We start from the raw sequence: 23,424 nt of genomic DNA, 5'->3' as shown, positions 1-23,424 counted from the left end.
GAACGACCTATTAAAGGAAGCTCTGAGGGTCTCTCTAAGAAGGGAAGAGGAAAAAACAAAAGCTGAGGCAAGGATCATGGTGGCCATAGCCAGGGAAAGCCTGGGAGCAAATAGAGATCAATCAGGGCAGTCATCTAGGGCAAGTGAAGACAGACCGCCTTTGAAAAACCTAAGGATAGATCTGTGTTACCTCTGTGGATCAATAAGGACAGGAAACCTGGGACACCGCTAGACAACAGAAAATGCTACTACTGCGGAGAGAGAGCAGCTAAAAAGAAGTTGTAACAAGCTTTCATTTGATGAAGCAATTGCACGAGCAAGAAGCCCTAGAGAAACTCCTAAGGGTGATGATTAGGCGTGTCAGGGGCTTAATACATTAGGGGACCCAATGTACCATCAAGAAGAGCCCCTAGTAAATTTTGAAGTAGGTCCCCAGAATGAAGAATTTGAATTTCAAGTTGACACAGGAGCAGACCGGTCTTGCATAAGGGAACTCCCAACAGGGGTCACCATTGGGAAGAAAGTCTGTGAAGTAATGGGAGCAGAAGTGAAACTATTCAAAGCTTCAATAGTGGAAAATGTTGATATAAGAGGGAATTCGAGACAATGCTTTGCTGATTTTGTATATCTGCCCAATTTGGAAAGCAATTTATTAGGAAGTGACTGACTTACAAGTTCATTTAGGGGTAGAGATGATCCCAAAAGACAGAAGGATGATAGTCCAAATTATGAGGCTAACAAAAGGATGTGTAGAGGAGATAAATCCAGAAGTCTGGGCAGAAGAAGGAAAAAGTGGCTATCTAGACGTCCCACCAATAAAGGTAGAGATGCAAAAAGGAACCCCTCCCATTCGGGTTAGACAATACCCAATATATCTCTAGAGGGTAGGGAAGGATTGGCTCTAGTAATTGAACACTTATTAGTAGAAGGCATCTGGGAGCCATGCATGTCTCCCCATAACACCCCCATATTGGCAGTTAAAAAGGCAGAAGGCCTACAGATTAGTTCAAGATCTGAGGGAAGTAAACAAGAGGACTATTATTAGGCATGCTGTGGTTCCTAACCCCTATACACTCCTAAGCCAAATCCCAAGACAGCACACCTGGTTTACAATTATAAGCCTAAAAGATGCATTCTGGGCATGCCCTTTAGCAGAGGAATGCCAAGACTGGTTTGCGTTTGAATGGGAGCACCCTGATAGAAAGAGAAAACAACAGTTAAGGTGGACACGCCTACTGCAAGGATTCACTGAATTTCCAAATCTCTTTTGGCAGGCATTAGAAGCACTACTAGAGCAATTTACCTCTGAAGATAAAGTACAAATTCTACAGATTTATTAATATCTGGGGAAGAACAGAGTGAGGTCAGGGTACCCAGTATACAACTCTTAAATTTTTTAGGAGCCAAAGGCTTAAAAGTATCCCAAGCCAAATTACAATTTGTAGAATCAGAAGTTACTTATCTAGGCCACATAATTGGAGAGCAGTATAAGAAACTAAGTCCTGAAAGAATTGAGTATATTATTGTCCTAGGTTACAATGTAAGATTTGCCCAAAGTATGTATTCTATCACCATCTACATGAGCTGTTGAAACTAGGTTGGGCAGTGTTTCTCTTGCCCCCTCCCTCCAGACAATCTTCTGTTAATGGCCCGTCAATGCCTTGCTGCATGACTCATAGATAACTCCCTCCAGGAGCTATCTCTGTTTAATGGGCAATCAAGGACCCATTGCAAGACTGATAAAATGATGTCAGCCCATTGTGAGATGCTCTGCCCAGGGGGAGGAGCCAAGCACTCCCACCTGGATATAATCTGGGATTTGGGACAGCACAGGCAGCCTTACCCACTGGATTCCCAGAGGACAAGAGCTAACAGACCTTTCTGCAGGAACACTGCTTCAACAAGACCACTTCATCTGGACTGCTACCACCACGGTTTCAGGTTGTATTCTGACTCTGTCGGCGACCTTTTGTACTATTGCATGTGTTTTAATTTTATTTTACTTTTTTTTTCCTCTCCTATTAAATTGTTTTTTCTGACTTCGAGTCTCTCGCTGGTTTTGCCTTCAAGCCAGCACAATTATCTATACCAGCACCAAAACCCAAAAGAGATATTAGAAAACTCTTGGGCCTATTCGGATATTGCAAACTGCAGCTAGATCAGCATACCCAAAGTGTAAAATTTCCCTATGGGAAGTTGGAAGACCCTGAACCAGTAAGATGGACAGTTGAAGATGAGAAGCAGCTAAAAGATCTAAAGGATAAACTATCCTCAGTGCCTGTCCTGAGTTTGCCTGACGTTAAGAGAGAATTTGACCTATTTATAAACACAGAAGGGGGAATTGCATATGGAGTAGTTACCCAGGAGTGGGGAGGGTGTAGGAAGCCAATAGCATACCTTTCAAAGTTACTAGACACAGTAGCTAGAGGGTGGCCCACCTGTCTCCAACCCATTGCTGCAGCAGCTATATTAATAGAGGAAACACAGAAACTAACCCTACAGAGGAAAATTAAAACCCCCACACCACATGATCTTAAGACAATCCTAAGCCAAAAGGCCCAGCAGTGGCTGACAGATGCTAGGATATTGAAGTATGAGATTACCTTAATGAATACTGAAGACTTAGAACTAGTCACCTCCAGAAGTCTAAACCCAGCACAGTTTCTCTCTGGGGAACCTTCACCGGAGTTGGAACATGTCTGGAACTTGGGGACTTCCAAACAAAAGTAATGGAAGATCTAGAGGATGTATCACTGCCTTATGGAAATAGATTATTCACTGATGGGTCCTCAAGAGTAGCAGAGGGAAAAAAGACGTCAGGATATGCTATAATTGCAGCTACAGAAAGAGAAAACATGAAATTGTGGAGAAAGGGAAATTGCCTTCCAGTTGGTCAGCCCAGTGCTGCGAAGTTTATGCCTTAAAGAGGGGATTAGATCTATTAGAAGGAGATCTATATTGACTCTTGGTATGCATTTGGGATTGTCCACACCTTTGGAAAGATTTGGGAAGGGTGTGGGTACTTAAACTCAAAAGGAAAGAGCTTAGTACATAAAGAACTAATAAGATCAATATTAGAATCCCTACCTAAACCAATAGAAATAGCAGTGGTGCACATAAGAGGACATCAGAAAAGGGATACCTTGGGGGGGAGAGGAAATAAACTAGCTGATCATGTTGCTAAAGAAGCAGCTTTAGATCCAGGGGAGCCAGTAGAGATCCTCAAGCTAAATGAGACATCGGGTGAAAAAGAAGGGAAAGAAGAGCCAATATTTAGTTAAAAAGAATTAAAGGTAATAAGAGAATTAAGAATGCATCAAGGGAAGCAAGGAGAGTGGTTAACACTTGATGGGCGCAAGTTTTTAAATACAGCTGTAGGCCTAAAGAATGCTAACAGAAATACACGAATTAACCCATTGGGGAATCCAAGGACTGTGCAACCACTTTCTAAGGGAAAATCTGTGTATTGGGGCATATGATTTGGCAAAAGCAGTAACTAGAGGATGTACAATCTGTCAGAAGGTAGACCAAAAGGTAATGAGAAAGATAGCACCTGGAGGAAGGGAGCAAGCCCTGAGACCATTCCAAAACATTCAAATATATTTCACCGAGATGCCCCCTGTGCAAGGATACAAACATTTGCTACTAATAATAGATCACCTATCTATAATAGAGCATTTCCTAAGGGCCACTAAATTAATAAAGAAGTGGGAATAAAGAAAAGACTCTGTTACCCCCCAGTCCCAGGAGGCAAGACCGGGTGAGCGAATGAAGTCCGCCACACCAGAAATGGCTCATACCAGGCTCTTGGGACGGCTGGTGTTAGCACTACTTGTGGGTAGCGCCCTGGAGAATAAAGCAATTGCGTGTACTAAGTGCTATCACCCTCAGGTCTTTAATAAGGGTCCATACCAACATAAACCCCCACTGTTTTAATCACTCCCAGTTAGGCACCTGTCAAGATGATAGGAAAGTTTATTGGATTGCAAGAAATACAGCCTCATTTAGGCAGGGCTTGCTTGGCGAAGGCTCTGTAGGAGATGCCTGATTCTGCTTCGAACATGAAGTCAACCAAAAAGGATTAACAGACCTAGTAAAAGAAAAACAACTAACACTGGTAACCCAAGAGAAAAATTACTTAAAAATACCCCTGGGGAAAAATTTGTTCATAGATTTAGTTGAGAGGATCAATAAGGAATTAAATTTAACCAACTGTTGGGTTTGCAGAAATACCCAAATGACAGAAATTTGGCCTTGGGAATGGATTAGTCTAAGACGACTAGAGATTGTGAAATGAAAACAAGTAGAACAAGAACCTCAAATCACAGGGCAAAGAAGGAAAGAACAATGGGACTTAAAGTCAAAGCTCATTGGTGAAGAATGTATCATGAGGACAGGGGAGAGGTGTAAGATCCTAGTAGGAAAGATGGCCAGTAAAAGATACCTAGTAACAAAAGATTTTTAAGCATTAGGTGGATTCTCCAAGAGCCAAATCGATACTGGTCCATTGAGAAGAAAAAAAAAAGGTTGCATTTACCATGAGGGGTGTGGGCTGCATGAATGCACCGAAAAAGAGATAAACCCCTTTTGGGGAATAAAAAAATTGTCCAAATACTGGGAATATCCCTCAGAAATGAGAGATGCATTTTGCAAAGCCCCTGAACACCTGTTTTGGATTTGTGGAAGCACAACATACAGCAAACTCCCAGTAGACTGGGCGGGGAGTTGCACCATAGGAATCATTAAACCCACCTTCTTCCTTCTTCCAAATTTAGGAGTTCCACTATATGATGATTTAAGAAAAACTAGCTGAAAAAGGAGAAATACAATTGACACGGAGTACCCAAAAATGGAAAAGCAAAATCTGGACCCCAGATGAGATAATTAAAACTTATGGGCCAGCCACCTGGGCCCAAGATGTGTCTTGGGGATACTGTATCCCAATTTATATGCTCAATAGAATAATCCGACTCCAAGCAGTACTAGGAATTATCTCCAATAAAACAGCCCTTGTCCGTGACCACATCACGGTGGTCCGTAACCAATTAACCCAAACCAGACCAGTGATCTATCAAATTCAGCTTGCTGTAGATTATTTATTATCTGACGAAGGAGGAATATGTGGCAAATTTAATTCCTTGGAGGGCTGCTTACAGATCGATGATAGAACTGAAGTGGTCAAAAACATCTCCAAAGAGATACAAAAGAGAGCATATGTCGGTACCCAAGAGTGGACTCCCCTAGTAGATACTAGCTGGTGGGACAACTTCTGGTCCTTCAAAGGAAAGTGGTGGAAAAAGGCAGCTTTTATTACAGCTTGTGCATTATAAAGTTTATTGTGTCTACCCTGCTTACTCCCCTTGCCTGGTCCAAGTAGTAACTTCCATAATCCAAGTGAGTATACAAATCCCAGAAATGACGAATCAGAGACAAACTAGAATTATGATAGTAGAGAGCCAAGAACAAGAGCACAAAAATGCGAAAAAGGTTTACGATCAGTACCAAAAACTGAGGAAACTCTATTTCCAAGAATCAGAAACTGCAAATTGATGCGGGCTTAAGCCCGATCAAACGACAGAGAGGGGGAATTGAAGGAAATAAAGTTTCTAAAGGTTAATTACCTGTTTCAATGTTAAGTTACACAGTTGTTTGTTAAAATGTTCTGTAAATGTCTCATAAGTTACGTAAGTTAATCAGTTCCTAATTCATACCCCCCCTTACTGTTGAGTATTGGCCTGCTGCTCCCTTTCTATCCATGATGGCAGAAGATTGCACCACCTCCTATGCAAACATGAGACTCCCATAAGGCCTAGTATCTGGCAGAAGTTAAATGAGCAGACAAAAACCCCTAAACCCAATGAGCCCTAGTACCAATAAAGATCTCTAAACACTTTTAGATGGGGAAAACAGAAAAGAACATCAGACCACCAACCAAAGCTTTTCACCTTGTCGCCATGACCAGGACTGCACTCAAACAGCATGGCACCCATAGACAAAGAGCCAGCAAATGTCTTCCTGGAGACTCTCATGAGGCAAGAAGACCCAGATGCGCTCTACAGAGATGGAACCGATTGCTTTCTTCTCTGAGCAATCATGGGAGCAGCAGCGGTGTGCACCAGGCCCGCCCTCCTCCCCCCCCGCCCCCCAAGCTGTTCTTTTAATAAAGGCTGTTTTATTTTTTTAATAAAAGCTGAAATAATTTTGGAGCTGGTCTCCTAGCCTATTCATAACACATGCAATTCAAATGAACTCAAAATTACTTATGTAAGTTCCTCATCTTACTGCTGCTGTGTTAAAGACCTGCACTTCCCACCTGTGGGGTAGGAGAAAGCCTACAGTCCATTTCCACACACTGCAACAAAGGACTAACAGAAGGGTTGAGTCCTGGGCGGCCCACTTCCTTTGCTAACACTACGAAGCTCATCAACTTTCCTTCATCTGAGATAGGACCAGAAATCGTAATGTCACTACATGTTCATAGAGCAGCAGCTGGAAGAGCTGAACAGCAGGAAATGTTGTAATGCATTAATTTGGTTTATATTTGTAATGTTCTTTTCTATCTGTCCCTGCCCAGCAGTGCCCATCCCCCTCATTGAGATGTAACCTAATGCTGTTTCCTCATGCTGAACACTGATTGGGCGATGTCTCTGGGTCTCACCTATGGGCCCTGCCCCCTGGGGGAAAAAGCCACAGCGGGAGAAGGGCCAGCACTCTCTGGCATGGGCTGTCCATCAGGTAGGGTCTCCAAAGCTGAGCAGGACATAAGAATAAAAGCAGAAATATCCATCCCGAAGTCAGAGAGTCTTCTTTTACCTTCAGCGGCCGTCTAGTCTCATGGGGAAGGATACAAGGAACACTGACTATTTCCGAATATGAGATAAGAGAGAACAGCTGAATCTATTAGGAAGGTACACAATAAAGAAAGGAGATTCAAATAGATGGCAACAATCCTCACCTTACTCCTTTTGATTGCATTTGGAAAAGTGGACCTTTCTGAGCCTTTTGTCAGTTACGACTGATGGGGTTCAGCAAGCAAGGTACCAATTTGGAATAATTAAAGGATTAACACATCTCTTCCTCTTGGTCATTTGCACAAGGTCATGGAGCTCTAACAGAAGCAGTTTCTTAACATGAAATGAGCTGGGGTATAATGCAGTAAAGGTTTGCATACAAGAGAGTGTCTTGGATTATGTAACCTAAAAATGTGTATTCTATTTCATCGGCTGAAAGCTGTTTTTTGGGACATGTTTTATCCTTCTCTTGTAACACCAGGCGAGAGGGGGGCAGATGCCTTCTGATGATGGCCCAGCTATTAAAACCAGGTGGGGCAGTGTTTCTTATCTCTTTCACCACCCCTCCATCCTCCAGGGGGACATTTTCTGATAATGGGCCATTAGGGCCCACCAATGACATGACACATTCCATCATCCCATTGTGAGATACTCCACACAGTAGGGGAGGAGCCAACTGTTCCTAGCTAGAGAAAAACTGGGACTGAAGGACACAAGGTATCCGGTTTTTCCACTGGATTCCCAGAGGAAGACCGGGACCCATCTCATCTCCACTCGACTTTCTACAGGATCATCTCTACCCACAGAACCACATCTGTTACTCCAGGAGGATTTATTTACACTGCTTCCAACACCCTGACCAACAGGGTGCCAGGTCACATCCCTGACCCTGTCAGGGTTTTTCCAGGATTTTTCGTTGTTTCCTTGCTTGTGGTTGTTTGTCTTTTTTGTTTTTTTGGTGGTGTGTTGTTTGTTTGTTTGTTTTTTTTTTGTACTGCTACATTTGTGGTTTTTTTTTTTTTAAATATTCCTAGTAAAGAACTGTTAGTTCTATTCCCATATCTTTGCCTGAAAGCCCCTAACTGCAAAATTGTAATAATTTGGAGGGAAGGGGGTTTACATTCTCCATTCCAAGGGAGGCTCTAGCTTTCCCTGGCAGACAACTGTCTTTCAAAACCAAGACAGAGAGGTAACTCAATCTCTCATGGCAACTCAACTCATGGCACTAATGATCGGCAAGAAACAGTTGATTTTCTGAGAGGTCAAAAAATCCTAACAAAACATACTTTGCATTTTTGTGACACAGGCAGGCTCTTTGGACTGCATTCAAATCACATAGATCCAACAAAACAGGACACCATTTGCTCCCAAAGATAAAAGTTCAGACTGGGAGGGGAGGGTGGTGGTGCAGGGGAGAATGATCCAAGGGCCTCCATAGATGATGGCTTTTAAGCAATTATTTTCCAAATGTAATTCATAGGAAAGCTGTTCAGTGTCTCTCAAAACATCTCATTAGAGATCTAAGGGCCCAGGAGACAAGAAATGCCTTATTACATGCAAATTTAAATTCAATTCTAGTATAAATGCATTACAATAGTATCTTGAAATACAGAAATGTTTTAGAGAAACCCCAGTATCCCTGCCTCATTCAGTACATAGTACGTACAACACAGCTGTGAAACAGGTTTTCAACACTTGTTCTGTACTCAGTTTCCAAAATGAGACTCCATCAGATTTTCATTTTGCTATTAAGCCTCTTTCAGCTTCTTCTGTGCAATACAAAGATTATTCTTACCCTTGATTGATTAAATATAATTAGATCACATTTACTATTCTACTTCCTTCTCTTCCAGTACTCATGATATACTATTCCAAGAGTTTAAAACTGGATTTTATCAACCAGAATTTGAAAATTAAAGAAGAAATTGCCCACCAATTCCTTGAAATTCCTTACACTTAAATTCCTTAAAGTTCCTTTAATAGACATTAGTCTTTTCTTTCAACTCAGGTTTTATTACTCTATCTTTTAACTTCCAGAACAACAAATATAGCCACAGCTACTGAATTGATCACCTTAAGACTAAAGTAAACATTGCAGCTACACTATTTTTTTACATTTTCACCCAATATTAAGTTTCTGTTTAATGACAGTGTTATTATCCCCCTTCAAGTTCAACTGCATTTTCCTCTTGCAGGAACTCCACGTATGTTCTGAAACGGGGATAGAAGCCAAGGGCATACAGAAGTTCTTGGAGTAAATATTCTTCTTGTTTCATCACATAATACAGGGAAATAAGAAAAAAAAAAAACCAAAACCAAACAACTAACCCAAAATCTTAAAGCAGACAAACAAAAATATTTGATTAATAATCAGATCTTTTTCTCATTTTGACATGGAGCAAGTTGAAAAGCCACACAATTGGGTCTGCACTCGTTCCAGGCCAAAGACCAGTACAGCATACACAAACAGGAAGCACCACTCAAGTAGTCACACAATTCCTGATAATTTAGCTCTAGCATGAAAACCTTTTGGGTAAGTTTCTATCAGCTGTTTTGGGAGCAACAAGGCAAGCTGTAGAGTATTAGAGGTTTCTGAAATTCAAATCTCTGCTTCTACTCAATTTCCTAGGAAATACAGACAAAACTAGCTACCATATAACATTGACTACATGACTGCTGTAACAAACTCCTTCCAAAACACGAGATTTTGGAATAAGTACTCCTTGACAGCTGTGAGAAAGTAACCTGTCAGTCTGTAGTGGTTTTACATTTGCCAAATTCTGGTTGCCCAATTTAGTGTAGTGGTCCTAGTGTTTATTCTCTTTTTGTGGGAGAAAGATTAAAAGAAAAGCAAAGCAGGCTCAAGCTTAAAAAAATAAACAAATAGTTTTATTACCACACTAAAAGAAAGGGAAAAAAATGGAATTAAAAAAAAAAACTAAAAACAGAATGAAACTTCAAAACACTCTTCCCTCTCTCTACAAACAATTAACTTCTCTACAAAACAACACAGAAAGACACAACGTGTGATTTTCACTTTCACCATTTAAACATAACCTTTCTTCACTTTGGGAGAGAAGTCTCTCTAGAGTCTTATGGAGATACCCTCTACAAGAATACAACAATCTTGTGTCTCCCAATGTCACAAATCTGCAACCGCCAGGAGTTTTTGCAGATTGTGCTGTTCCACGTTAGCAGCCTTTCCCCTGGCTACTTACAGGCTTCTCAGTGTATTTGGGGTACTGTTTAAGAATGCTTCTTATAGTACAAAACAAGGATTCTCTTCTTCTAGTTCTAAAATCCTCTCTATCTCAAAAGAAATAAAGACCTCCTTTTATCCCAGAAGCGAGGGCTTTAAGGTTCTCAATTAAATCTCAATCATATCAGTCCTCAATTTTGACTAGAACCAGCATTTCCCCAAAAACATTAAGATGCTACAAGGAACAGTCCATTTCTCCGAAGTTTACCCCAGAGAAATGAGGTTAAAAATATCCACTTCTTCAACCCCACTGTCCAATAATATTATCAGTTCTTTCACTCTTGATCCACTGATTTCATACAGTCTCTTTTCTACGTGCACTCTGTCTCTTTCTCCTCTTTCTCAGAGAAGGGTTAGGCCTTGGAAGGTTTATGTTGCCAGGAAAGGGTTAAATCTGCCCAGGCCTGCAGTGGCCATGTGCTCTCTTGCCCCAAGACTGCAGGGCTGTAGAGACTCAAAGCTGTGCTGATAGGGGAGGCTGGTAGATATCCTCCTTTCCACCCCTCAGTCTCATTTAGGGTGGCTCATCTCGGAGTTGTTATAAAGCTGCAGTTTCTTTCTCTGCAGCCAGCTGTTCTTAAGCTGGGCCATGGCTTGGCTCCCTCTGCCGTGGCCCCGGGCATGTGGCCAGCACTGCCAAGCTGTAGGCTCCCCTCTCCCCCACCAGCAGCTGGGGAAAAGGGGGCTGAGCCGGCCCAGGCCGCTCCCCATGCAGGCAGCAGCTCCCGGAGGCCTGGCTGGGCCCAGCTCAGCTGCCCAAGGGCAGTGGGGCCTAAGCTGGGCCCTCCTCAGCTGCCCACGATGCTACCTGGTGACTGACCCGGAAACAAGAGAGTGACCTGCAGGGAATCAGGCTTTATATGGGTACTTCCCAAAGGGGCATTTGACATCCTCCGTGGTCAAAACAGATGTCAATACCCCAACTAACCTTCTGATAGGTCCCTGTCCTTTCTAAAGCAATTCTAAGATCCTGACCCGGAAAACCATTCCACATTCCTCTATAACTAAAAAACCAAACTATGCCAACCCATGACAGTCACATTACAATGCACTGTAGAGTCAGTGTCCTCCTGTACTACAGTATTCTCAATATAAACACAAACTTCATGCTTAAAAAAAATTGCTGATTTGTACTTTTTGATTGTAATCAATTCAAAATTTAATCTAAAGTAAACTTGGATCTTAAAATTAATTACAGAAACATACATAAACAGGTAATTCACACACACATACACACACACCCACCCAGAAAAAAAATCCCCTCAGCTGCAATGTCAACCCGATCTTTTATTATTGGTCTCCATGCCAAGTTTTACAAGCTCTCTCAGGTTAGCAAAAGCACCTATCCCAGTCAAAAGGAGGAAGGCATGTCAGTCAGTACACTTACTGTGTTTATATTCACAGCAACAAAACTAAGTCAGGCATCTACCATTTGTTTAGTAAAAAGTGATCATGTCAATCCCATAGCCAGACAGACTGTTGAGCACTTGCAAGTATCTCCCAGCTGTTAGAAGCAACTGAGAACTGAAGAACCAATTTAAGTGCCCAAAGTAAAAAGATATACACCAACATCATATAAATGATACACTCATGAAGGAAAAAACCCAAAACTGACAACAGCCCAAAGTGAGAAGGGCGTTTTCCCAATAATTCATTTTATAACTGAGAAAGTGGCTGAACACACAAAAGACCAAATACAACCTCAGTCATGAATTCCCATCATTAAATTTGGGTTTTCACCAATCTCCCTCTGAATGATCGGTTGGTGAAAAAAGCTGACACAAGAAACATACAAATTGGGTACTCCTTGTGGCCACACCCAACATATATTTTTTATCTGTCAGGATTGTGCCTGAGAATCAAGATGTTACATTACTAATTAGTAATCAGTAATACCATTCTCCAATTTTATCATTAAGCACATCTCATGCATAATGATGTGTGCAAAGTGAAAATCTTCTGATCTTCAGTGTACAGACCCACATATCAACGCATCATCACCCACTCTGCTTCGCATATGCCCGATCTATACAACTATGCTGCCTAAGGTGCTGACTTCCACTGATAAGGGAAATGCACTTAGAAAACTTATAACACACTGCTCTAATGTGCTACAATTCTTTTTCTAATAGTAGAGAAAAAATAAACCCAAAACTGTCTATCAAAGTTGTTCATGGCTTTATAGTCCTTAAATTTATATTTAAGCTGGCCAGAATAAAACACAAATATAATTTCTTCCATTTTCTTCAAAAATAAAAAAGATATTGAGAATATAGAGACAGGCTTTAACATGGGAACCAGTAATCCTGTCTCTTCCAGACTTTTGAGTGCATTATTTAAAACCCCCCAATGCAGCTGAAAATATCAGGACAAAGTTGTACGAGCTAAGCTATTACTGGCTTGCAGTCCAATGTTACTATTTTAAAAAGTATCCTTACATCAAGTACTGTAAAGTGGACTCAACAGTTATATTACTGTCAGAAAATTGAATGCATTGCACATTCAGCTACTGACATCCAACCAAAAAACCCCCACATTGCCTTAAGGGAAAAAGCAGATGAGTACTATGTCAGCATATGATACGCAGCCTTAGAAACAAAATTAACTTCACTCATACTAATTAGAAAAACATGTGACCGCACAAATATTCTCATTCCTTACTCTTCTAAGCGGGATATCATCAGGGTCTTCCAAGTCATATTTCAAAGCTATGATAAACATGTAACATACATTAAGCATAAGCATATTCATCATATAGGGAAAACACCCTGCTTTTACTGTAAGCTCTGCCTGTTGCAAGATATCACTACCACTTCTCTAATGGTTCCTTGTTAGGCAGCCAGCTTTTGCATTTGCAACACTTTACTGTGAAAATGACCAAACTTCCTCCCACTTGCATTCGTTCCCTGCACAGACTACAATTTGGCCACAATTCATCTATGAATCCCTATCTCACAATGAACTATTCATTAGAAAAATACAGAATACAGTGCCTGAAAAAAACCACAACTTCCATCTTTTCACAGAGAAGTTGCAACAGTCTCATTATCCTGCTAATGTTGTCAAGAAACTATCAGAACTGATTCAACTATCAGACGTTAATTCTATTCTAGCATCTCTGGAGAAGCCCCTGCCCTTTTAAATGTTCTGAAAATTTACTTGTTTTAATATGCTGCTAAATAAGAACAAGAAATTAAATCAGAATATCAAAAAAAAAAATCAAAATTAATATCAAAAGCACAAATGCAGACTTAGACAAAAAACCTCATTTGAACTTAATGAGACACAGTTTGAAGTACAAACAAAATAATTTATTATTTAATTCTAAACATGGCAGTAAACAGAAAGAAAGAAAATTCATTAATGAGTCATTATGTATTAAGTCAAGACTCAGTGTGGTCTCATTAGGCAAGTCGGTTAGACCTAATTAAAACTTAATGCAAGATTCACATACAAAGACTAAACTGGCTATTGCAGACTATCAGGATTTTGAGTGGGGCCTGACCATTGAACCTGCACAACTCTCAAGAAACACTTGATAGATACTTCCCCCTTTTAAGTATGTCAGTGCTGTCCAAGGTATTATACTCTCTAAAGATGCTAGGAAAAAAAAATTCAAACTAATTCCTGCTTCATAGCCACCTTCTGATTCATCACATCGCCTGGCATTTCAGCAAGCCATACAGTAATTACAGTATTTTCTACCTGCACTGCTGCTGGACATGCTGTATAGAGACTCGGGGAGGAAGAGCAGGGAAGAAGGACAGGTACCACATTCCAAACACTCTCCTAAGCCAAACAATGTAACAAATTGCCCACAGGACACTAAAATACCTCCAAAATTATAGGTTTGTAACACTTAGACCTAAAATGAAATGCCTCCAGCAGCAAAATACCACTTCAATATCAAAAGTACCACACAACAACTGCATGTTTTTCACTGTTTGCTTGACTCTCTAGACTAAGGAGGTTGAAGCAATTCAAACAAGACAGACTTAAAACTGAAGGAACCAAGAGTAGAAGTCTGCATGCCTTCCCTTTGGGTAAAAACACTACCACTACACAAGTCTTGCTTTTCATTTTTAACTTGCTCTTCTTCTACCCCATAAAACACACATACTTCACCATAAAAAAAGTAACTGAAAAACGATTCAAATAAAACCAAGGCCTAAAATGAACAACATCTCTTCAGCATTCAGCCTACTATACTCTAAATGGTATGAGAAAGTACTAAAAAAAGAAAAGGTTAAAAAAATTCCAAAATTAAGAGCTTCCTATTACTGCTGGCCTCCCTAATCCATGGGAGTCAAGGAGTCAATATCTGTTCGTCTACAGCAAAACCACAATCAAGCAGTACATTTTTTATCCTACAAAATATTTGCAGAAAAAGTTTCTACAAGCAAAATGCATAGCTGAGTTAAATAAACAACTGTTTACTGTATTTAAATCAAAATTAAAATCTCTCATCAAGCATCACAATTTGCAAACATATTTTTAATGAAACGTAACTTCAAGTCCAGCATAGCAGACTATCACATTAAGAACAGGTCCAGAAAGAGCAAACCCTGTTAGCATACATACCTTTGTCCTTCTTGAAGTCCAAAGCATCTTCCTTATCTGTCACTATTTCCTTCATGTTGATAATGCTTTGATGATTAAGCTGTCGAAGAATCTTAATCTCTCGAATAGCTGTAATTGGAAACCCTTCCTTTTCATTATCCAGGCGTACTTTCTTCAGTGCTACCATTTCCCCTAAGAGAAAATTTAAATAAAATCCATTAAGATTAGCAACCAAACCATGGGATTTAGTTTTGATTTGTATGTTTGTTTTTTAAAATCCTGATGCTTATACCAAGCACTATGCTGAACAGAAATCAGCATCACATACAAAAGCAAAACTACACATGAGAATTTTCAGCTACACACTATTAGGGCTATCCTTCTTCCTCCTGCACACTTCACTCACATTATCCCGATATTCCACACCATATCCACCAGTAAAGAGTGATTATCAGCAGCAGCTTTAGAGACAGAGGCCTGTGACTGCTCTGGATTTCCTAATACTACATCACCACTGGTCTGAATGCATATATCTAGCCAGAAATAGTATGCAGTTCAAGATATGAGGCAGATGACTAAAGAGTTCTCAAATTCATCAGTATACTTTCTACAAGCACAAGTGGTACTGCCATTTTTACAGTGAGAAGGTTCTCCCTTACTATTTTACTGCAGGGTGGGCTGGATCAAACTGGAATCTGCAAAATGGCAGGAGCATGATCCACTCATGATGGAGGATGTCTACAGACCATACATGTTTGTTCAACTGTTTTGTTCTTGGAAGTTTATTGCTGTGTCTGGGAAGTTTATTGAAAGACCAGGTATCTTTGTTAGTTCTAAAAAGTACTTACCCTACACTAACTTACAAGATACACTCACAATAGATCATATTCCAGCATGACAGCACATCCACTTGCTCTTGTGTAAGCCCATTACACAGCTTCTTCTAAGATATCTCAAAGGCCAAAATGCCACTCTCCACACAGGATCTGAATCCAAAGCTAACAGATTTGCTTGCTGTATCTGCATGGTCACCTTCAATGCAGAAAGCAACAACTTCTATGGGAGGTTAAGAGATGACTGTGATGCACAATTAACCTGAAGTTTGCCAAAAAGGCAATATGGTTATGGCAGAATAAAAACGCAAATGTGCAAAGAAGAGAATCTCAGGAGATCCTAACAATGATTTGCAAAGATTCTCAAGGTAGAGGTAAAAATCTGTGACAGTTCAACTAGAACTAAAGTCTGCAAACTGAGACAAGGACAGGTAAAGAATGAAGAAGGAATTATAATTACACTACTTATTCTTCTGGCAGTCAGAAAGAAGGAACTGAGGCTGGTATGTGGTCCCTGTGGGATCCAGCTACTGCTGAAGTAGAAAACTGTCCAGCATTCAAACCATGCACAAACCAGCAAGAAGGGCAAGCAATCATGGAAAGAACTGCTAACTGAACACAAAACAATCATACAGCATATATAAAGAATTTGGATAATCTATTTAGAACTAGTGGCAATATTATGTATCCCACTGGTGACTGGTTGCTCATTTCAATAATAGTTTAACATGAAATTAAAAAATAATGTCACTATTGTGAAGTCAGTTATATTGCAAGAATATCACATGTGGAACTCCTCAGGGCTGTGCTGAACAGAAGCAGATTCTCTTCCTACCATGAACTAATGACTACTGGAGTACAAACAACCATGACCAAACTTTAAGCACAGCTTCTTTCACAGTTACATCCCTTTACAAACTTCATTACAGCATGCAGCCTGTCTAGGTTGACATTTAGTTTCCCCAGAATATTTAGCCTCTCTTCTTTACTAGTTCAACTTTATTCAGAGCAACAAAACTCAAAGAGTAAGAATTAGAATTTAAAGACTACTCAGCTTGATTTCAGCCACAGCTTTACAGATATTTCCAATGCAGCAAACATTAATTTCTAATTTAGACAAATGCTAGACTTAAAACTAAACACACCAAGAACTAAAAAATTTTCCTAACATAAGAGGGTAGAATACCACAAATTTTACTCAATATAAAACAAAAACCAAATTCATTCTGTTAATTTAAAATTGTAGGATTACATTTACTTCTTTTGAACTTACCTGTATCTTTATCTCTGGCTTTGTAAACTTGCCCATAAGTGCCTTCACCAATAATACCAATGATATCAAATTTATCCACACAGCGTTTTCCCCAGTCTATTTCTTTTTCTTTCGTTTCACCATGTCGTGGTCCACATATTCTAGAAGGCAACAAATATTTTTAAAAATACAGCTAGTATATCTAGTATATCTTAACTTGGACAACACCCTCAACACTATATGAGACATTATTAGTTAACTGTCTTACTACCGTTAAGTGGCGATAAACCATGCAGTTTGAGTCAAGCCACACTAATATTAAAAATGTCAAAAAGCAGAACTCTTTTGACAAGAACATATTTTAAAGACACTATTATTTCTACTTGCTTGATAAGGTTTAAAAAAAGTTTAATAAACATACTTTGGTCTTCTCTTGCTATGTAACTGAACTGCTGGTTTCTTTTCTTCAGGACTTTTGGGTACCTCAGGCAACTCAGGTGGAAGTGGTAAGTCTGCAAGCAGATGGCGAAGTTTCTTCTCTGTTTCTTTAACTGACTTCACTGAAAGATTCTCTCTCAAACTATTAAAAAAAATCATTTTGCTAATAAGTTGAAGATAGTAGAATATTAACATAAAAGCAAAACTTGGCAGATTTTTTTTTTAAAATACATTCTAGACTGTCAATGCACCAACACTTGAAATCTCTGCTCTTAAAATTTTCATGAGTTGAATAAATGACTCACAAATAGCTCCTTGGAAGATGCACAGTTAAATATTACAGTTCTACAGAACTGCTAAATCAGACCTTTCTGGTGAAAGCTGAGGTCATATGATACAGGGAGCCTTACCAGGTCGGACTTCTTCTGCCAAATAAGCTTCTTTCCAAGCTTATGGCCTAGATTATTAAAAATATTTAGAGCTCAGGTGTTGCCAGACATCAAAAGTATAGTGGTAAAATCTGTACTGTGACTTCTCATATAAGAGAAGCTCTCTCTAAAATCGGTCTCCACAGACAATGAGCTTCATGCTTACATTAACACTGCAGGGCATTAGAAGGCTGTCCACATCATCTCATTTACAATTTCTAATTGCAGAATCTGCTGAAACACTCCAGATTCAACACATTTCTAGTGATCGGCATGCATATCAAGTGGGGGGAAAAAAAATCAGATGAAAAAATTACAATGATTTTCTGATATGGGTGTGGGAGATTAGGGACAGGCGGTCGGAAGATATCGCGCTGTACGGGCAGACAGAACCCCTCCCTCAACTCTTAGTTGGTTAGTGTCCTTGATAAGATAAGCAATACCTAACCTGTAACGTAAGCAGACGGATGTGATGTAGCAAACAGAGGTTTTATAACTCCATGTAACCAGTTAATAAACGCCATTAGCCGTCCACCACACTGGTGTCTGTGAGCTGATGGACCGAGCAGCCTGGGTATGGCTGCCGTGTCGTTCCTGAACCAGGTCGCTACACCTCAGCGGAGGTAACATATGGGTTACTGATATCTGACTGATTTTTAACCAACCGTAATTAGATAAGATATTGTCCATCTCTGTCCTGAGAAAAATCCCCCAACACATGTACGGCATCTTTTAACAATTACACAATGATCTTAGAAATGCTCTTCCCATTCTAATGAGGAATTGTAACTGCTGCACTATCTTTTTTCCTAATTACATGGCTCTACTTTACCAGAACTTCTTTTAGTTTAGCTAGATTTGTTCAGCTACTGCATATCCAGTAATTTGAAAGCCATGACCATGGCTAAACTTTATATAATTACACAATTGTTTCTCCTCTACAGGTTCTCACACAGTATTCACTCTCTTAATTCCCATCACTGTATCAATAAAACTAAAGTCATGCTTTGAGGGAGCATTTTCCAAGTTAGTTGCATTTGCCAAATCGCACTATTTATCCTTCTCTGTGATGGTTTTTCTACACCTTCTTACCTGCTTAGTTTCATAGATAAAGCAGGAACTTCTCTAAACAGGAAGATATTGCCAACTCCCATAACAGAGAATGCATACATTTTTTCTTACTTTTCTTGCGATGAGTAATCCCTATATATTCAAATAAAGCATTCCAGTGTTTTGCATATGTCTATGCTTCTCTGTGAAAGCTGAACACTTCTACATCTTTTACTACTTCCTAAACTGCCACCACCCCATTTTAAAGATATCAAAAGGAAACATAGACTGCCCTCACCACAAATATAATAGCTAATGCTATAAATAACAAACCACCTTAGTGCAGTGCATGTAACTGTCATGGCAACTAAAAACCCCTTACTTTTGAAGTTCATATATTAGTATTTCTCATAATTTTTCCCCAAAATTTTCAATATGAGTGAAAACATAACATATGAAAGGTTCTGACATGGATTTTAGAAGTGGCACATGAAAACAGAGGCAGCCAAGAGCAGCCTATTTTTTTCATGTCTGCTAAATCACACATCATTGACAACCAGGGCAATTTTCCCTTTCAGCTAACCCACACTATGGGGTTGCAACACTGATGTTCCCTTAGGTCCCCTATCTGTGGGTTTATGAGATTCTTACTGAAGGAACCAGACAGCTCTGCATAGCACTGAGCTCAAGCTTTCTTTGCTGCCACAATTTCTCCATAGTAACGCAGAGCCCAAGGTAAATACCTTGGCCCACCTCTGCAATTAAAAACACTGATCTTCGTCCTTTGATGACTTAAGCTTTATCACAATTTATAATTTCTGATCCAAAGTTTATAACATCCTATAGGCAAAACTAAGCAAAGCATAAAAGATGTTCCATTACTTCTCATTAATCTTTCTAATGCAGCCATCTGCAAGCAGTAGGCTTTTTGTTTTGAAAGGAGAATGAGCCCAGTGCTCAAAGAACCACTGCTTAATTGCAGCTTAACTCCTCAGATTAGCTAACTTAAAACAGCTGATCCATTAAAATATAACAATAATAATACTCAGAAGCAATCAGCCAGCTTCAATATGAAATCTCACTTCATGTTGTTGCAATTAATACTGCAATGCCAGTCATATTTAGTTCAACTAGATAAACTAGTTTTTAGTCAAAACAGTAAATCTTGCTCACGGTATCAGAATTCTCATTTACCTAGAGGACAGCTTAGTCACAAATGTAAAAGCAATCATCCATTCGCTACACCATTATTACATTTGCTAGAGTTTAATGCTGAAGGGCAAGAAATTATTTCTTTTTTACAACTTAAAAAAAATGTGTATCTGTCTAATACTATGTTCAGTTGTATTTATTTTCTAAGGCCTTCTATGCACCCTTAAGGTTTAATACAAACTTAAATGACTAGCAAACACAAGAGAAACATTTTCATCTCTAGCTAAAAATTTCTGGCTTACTTGTGATTTCTTGCATACATGAGAGAGACATGTAGCACCTTCAGTAAAACAAACAAACAAAACAAAAACACAAAACAAAACAACCCCCACTTCTCCAACAGCATAAATTTCCAATACTGATCACAGCACAGATTCTCTGTTAGGACTACAGACAGACTTAACACAGGCTAAATTCAGATGACACTTGGAATACAGAAACTAATTTCTTCACTACAGACCAATTTTTACACTTCAAAATTAAGACAAATAATGAGCCATGAACTTCACTTCCATTAAACATACTCAAAATAATACTGATCTTTGAAATAAATTACACTAAAATAACACCCAGCTATTAAAAAATTGCTTTTCAAAGGGAAGAGAATCTTTTCTTCAAACCCCAGCTAAATAATTTTCACATATTGCTACTGAATTCAACTCTACCCCAGAAGTATATTTTCACACCAAACTTGAAATCTTGAATCCTTGAATGCATCCTTTCAGTAGTCCTAAAACGATCATGTACCAGAAATTTTTAAAATATTTCTTTAGTAGACTTTGTATAGAAAGATTCTTAGACCAAACACTTCTTTTTTCAAGAGCTAATTAAATTATTTTTAAGATCAAATTCCTCCAGCTCACTAATAATCACCTAACAGCTGAAGAGCAAGAACAAATTAAACAATGCATTAGCTTGATCTAGTATATAGTTTTATATTTGTTTTCCAAAGGAAATAACAACAACCATTATAAAAAGGAAAAAACAATCCCAAAAGCAAATCTCTGTCACAACTCACCTATCAGTTTCTTTATCTTCAGGCAGCGTGGGAGGCAAAGGCAAGGGTGGCAGCGTGGAGGTTGGTAGTGCAATAATTCGATCCTTCTCCTTGGCTACTACACTTGGTGTACTCGGTTTGCTTTTCTCTTTTACAGGGACCAGCGGCTGTTTTACAACTGTCAATTTATTCTCTTTTACTGCTGCAGGCTTCTGTTTAGTAATTTTGTCTGCAATTAAATTATTTTCCGCTTTTGTTTCAGGAAGCGAGACCTTTGCTTTTGCCTTGTCGTTTTTCAGATTTGCACTGCTGGTAGGAGAAGGTGTATGCTCAGTTTTGATTTTCTTCAGGTCCTTAACATTGTTCACTTGAGGTGCACTTACAGCAGTGTCAGTGTTTCCCTTAGTAGGTGTTGAAGTATTGGAAGCTTTTGCACTGGCTTTGGCTGCCTCAGCAGCTCTTGCTTTTTTGTTTTTGTTCAGCTCAGCAGCCAGGCTACTCTTCAAAGTCAATGTACTAGGAGAGATACTTGAATGACGACTTCTGGATCTAGACAGTCTGTGTCTGCTACGAGACCTGGAGTGCCTTGATGAATATGGACTTCTGCTTCGAGATTTTGCTGATCTCCTGTTTCAAAAAAGTAAAGATTTACCCAGGTAAAATTAAGTCTAGCTGCTTTCCCAGCACATACACTTTTTTGACAAATTACATTTTTTAAATCAACTCTTACTACCATGCTCAAAGAATAAACCTATGAAATAGGAAAGACCATGCATTAAAAAAATAAAAATCAATAGGTAACCAAACAAGATTCTATACCTTTCTGGTAGAAAACATTAAAACTCTTAGGTGTAGTTTCTCCTCTCACAGAACTGCAAAATACGATACTTATGTAAGGCAATAAATGTTCTGCTTTCCTCACTACTTTAGAGATATTTTTCTCCTTAAAAAAAAAATCAATGTATGCAACTTGTACAAACACATTTAGTATATACAGTATTTGAGAAAAATTCAATTGACTTCATAGTCAGAATTCAACAAAATGAAATTAAAATTACAACAGGACAAGAGAAATCTAAACAATACTGGAACCTAACAGAAAAAAATTGAATATTAAAGAAAAAAGAATGGAATACTAAAGGCTGTAATGTAGCCAACTGAAAGACAGCTTTCCTTTTTTGAAATCTAACTGCACAACTTCAAAAAGAACCAAAACAAACAACTTCCCTCCCCCTGCAAAAGCCAAGCACCCAATATTTGTTATAGCTATTGACAAGCAAACATAACCCACAAACGGGCCTATGCTATAACTGCATCGGAATACTAATAGAAAGAAAAAACCCAAACAAACAAAACAACAACAAAAAACCTAAGCCACCTACAAAATCATAACAAGAAAATTGTCTAGAATGGGGGGGGGGGAAACACAACTATCCTTAACTTCTGCTGTACAACAATACCATTTCATATGAATGACTTTTCATTGAAAATTTCATTGAGTCAGTTGTTTATTAAGAAATAAAGGGAAAAAAACTAATTGAGCTGAAAGGCATGGAACAATAAAGTAGTCTAATCCACTGCTACCACACAGTAATATTATGAAATAAATTAAATTAAATTTGGAGTTTTAATTCATTTTACCATACCAAGAATAACAAGGATATTTATCAGATTTACAAGTATTTTCTTCATTATTAAAGTTTAATGCAAATCTATTTGGCTTATCATTTGGAGAGGAGAAAAACACATACTCAGGATTAAAAAGACCCAGTATTCATCAGCTGAACAAAAAAAGAAAAGTATAAAGCAATAGCAAAAATAAGACTTTCTGAAGATATGTGGATTTCAGAGTTCAAAAGATCACACCAGTGTATGGAAGTTGCCAAAACAAAAGGAAACAAAAAACCCAGACCAAACCAACAACAACAAAAAAGAAACCCAAACAAACTATCCTTATTACGAGGACTACTCATCCCACACCAAATTAAATTTTACTGACAATTAAATTGATTCAGTTTTAATTATCAACACAAGAAATTACATCTCAACACTTCAACTATTATTTAATCTAGTACAGTAACATTTCTTTTGTGTGCAATACTGACTAATTTCTAAATTTACACTCTCTTTTTATAATGCAGGAACTCTTACCCAATTAGAAAGTCATTCAGATCAATCAAAAAGTGACTGAAAACAATATATATGCACACTGTATAATACAGCACAAACTTCAAAATTCTACAGGTGAAATTGATCCAAATGGCTAAAGACTCATGAAAGAAAAAAAATAAATCCCAGAGAAAGATAACTCTTGCAAACTAGCACAGTTCAATTCTATGCCAGGAAGCAGACTTTAGAGGATTTTCTGGCACAGCAGGGTAACAATGACTAATAATAATAATCCTAATAGTTTTTTACACTTTAATTGAAGAAAAGCCTTGTCATTATCTTCAAACAATTTTCAACCAGAATCTAATGTTTGGTTCACTCAATAAAGAGATATTAATGTTCATATCTAATAAACACCAAATAAAATCATAATATTGAGCACAAAAATTCCATTGAAAACTCACTTCTCCATTATGAATCCTGTTGCTGAAGTAA

At 38.7% G+C, this 23,424-nt stretch overlaps 1 protein-coding gene across 4 annotated transcripts in view; it reads right to left on the bottom strand.

Annotated features, from left to right (window-relative positions):
* The window catches only part of CDK13 (cyclin dependent kinase 13), a 56,445-nt gene that overhangs the window by 23,956 nt on the left and 9,065 nt on the right, over positions 1-23,424 (bottom strand). For all 4 annotated transcript variants that reach the window (XM_040060401.1, XM_040060418.1, XM_040060428.1 and 1 more), the window contains exons 2-5: positions 20,842-21,447; positions 17,117-17,275; positions 16,717-16,856; positions 14,632-14,802 (exon numbers count right to left, since the gene is read on the bottom strand). In XM_040060401.1, the coding sequence (XP_039916335.1) occupies positions 14,632-14,802; positions 16,717-16,856; positions 17,117-17,275; positions 20,842-21,447 (1,076 nt within the window). The remainder of the gene's footprint in view (positions 1-14,631; positions 14,803-16,716; positions 16,857-17,116; positions 17,276-20,841; positions 21,448-23,424) is intronic.

This window comes from Hirundo rustica, chromosome 1 (assembly GCF_015227805.2).
Source record: "Hirundo rustica isolate bHirRus1 chromosome 1, bHirRus1.pri.v3, whole genome shotgun sequence".
NCBI lineage: Eukaryota > Metazoa > Chordata > Aves > Passeriformes > Hirundinidae > Hirundo > Hirundo rustica.
Note: the sequence above shows the minus strand (reverse complement) of the source record. Positions and strands in the feature narration are given on the sequence as shown.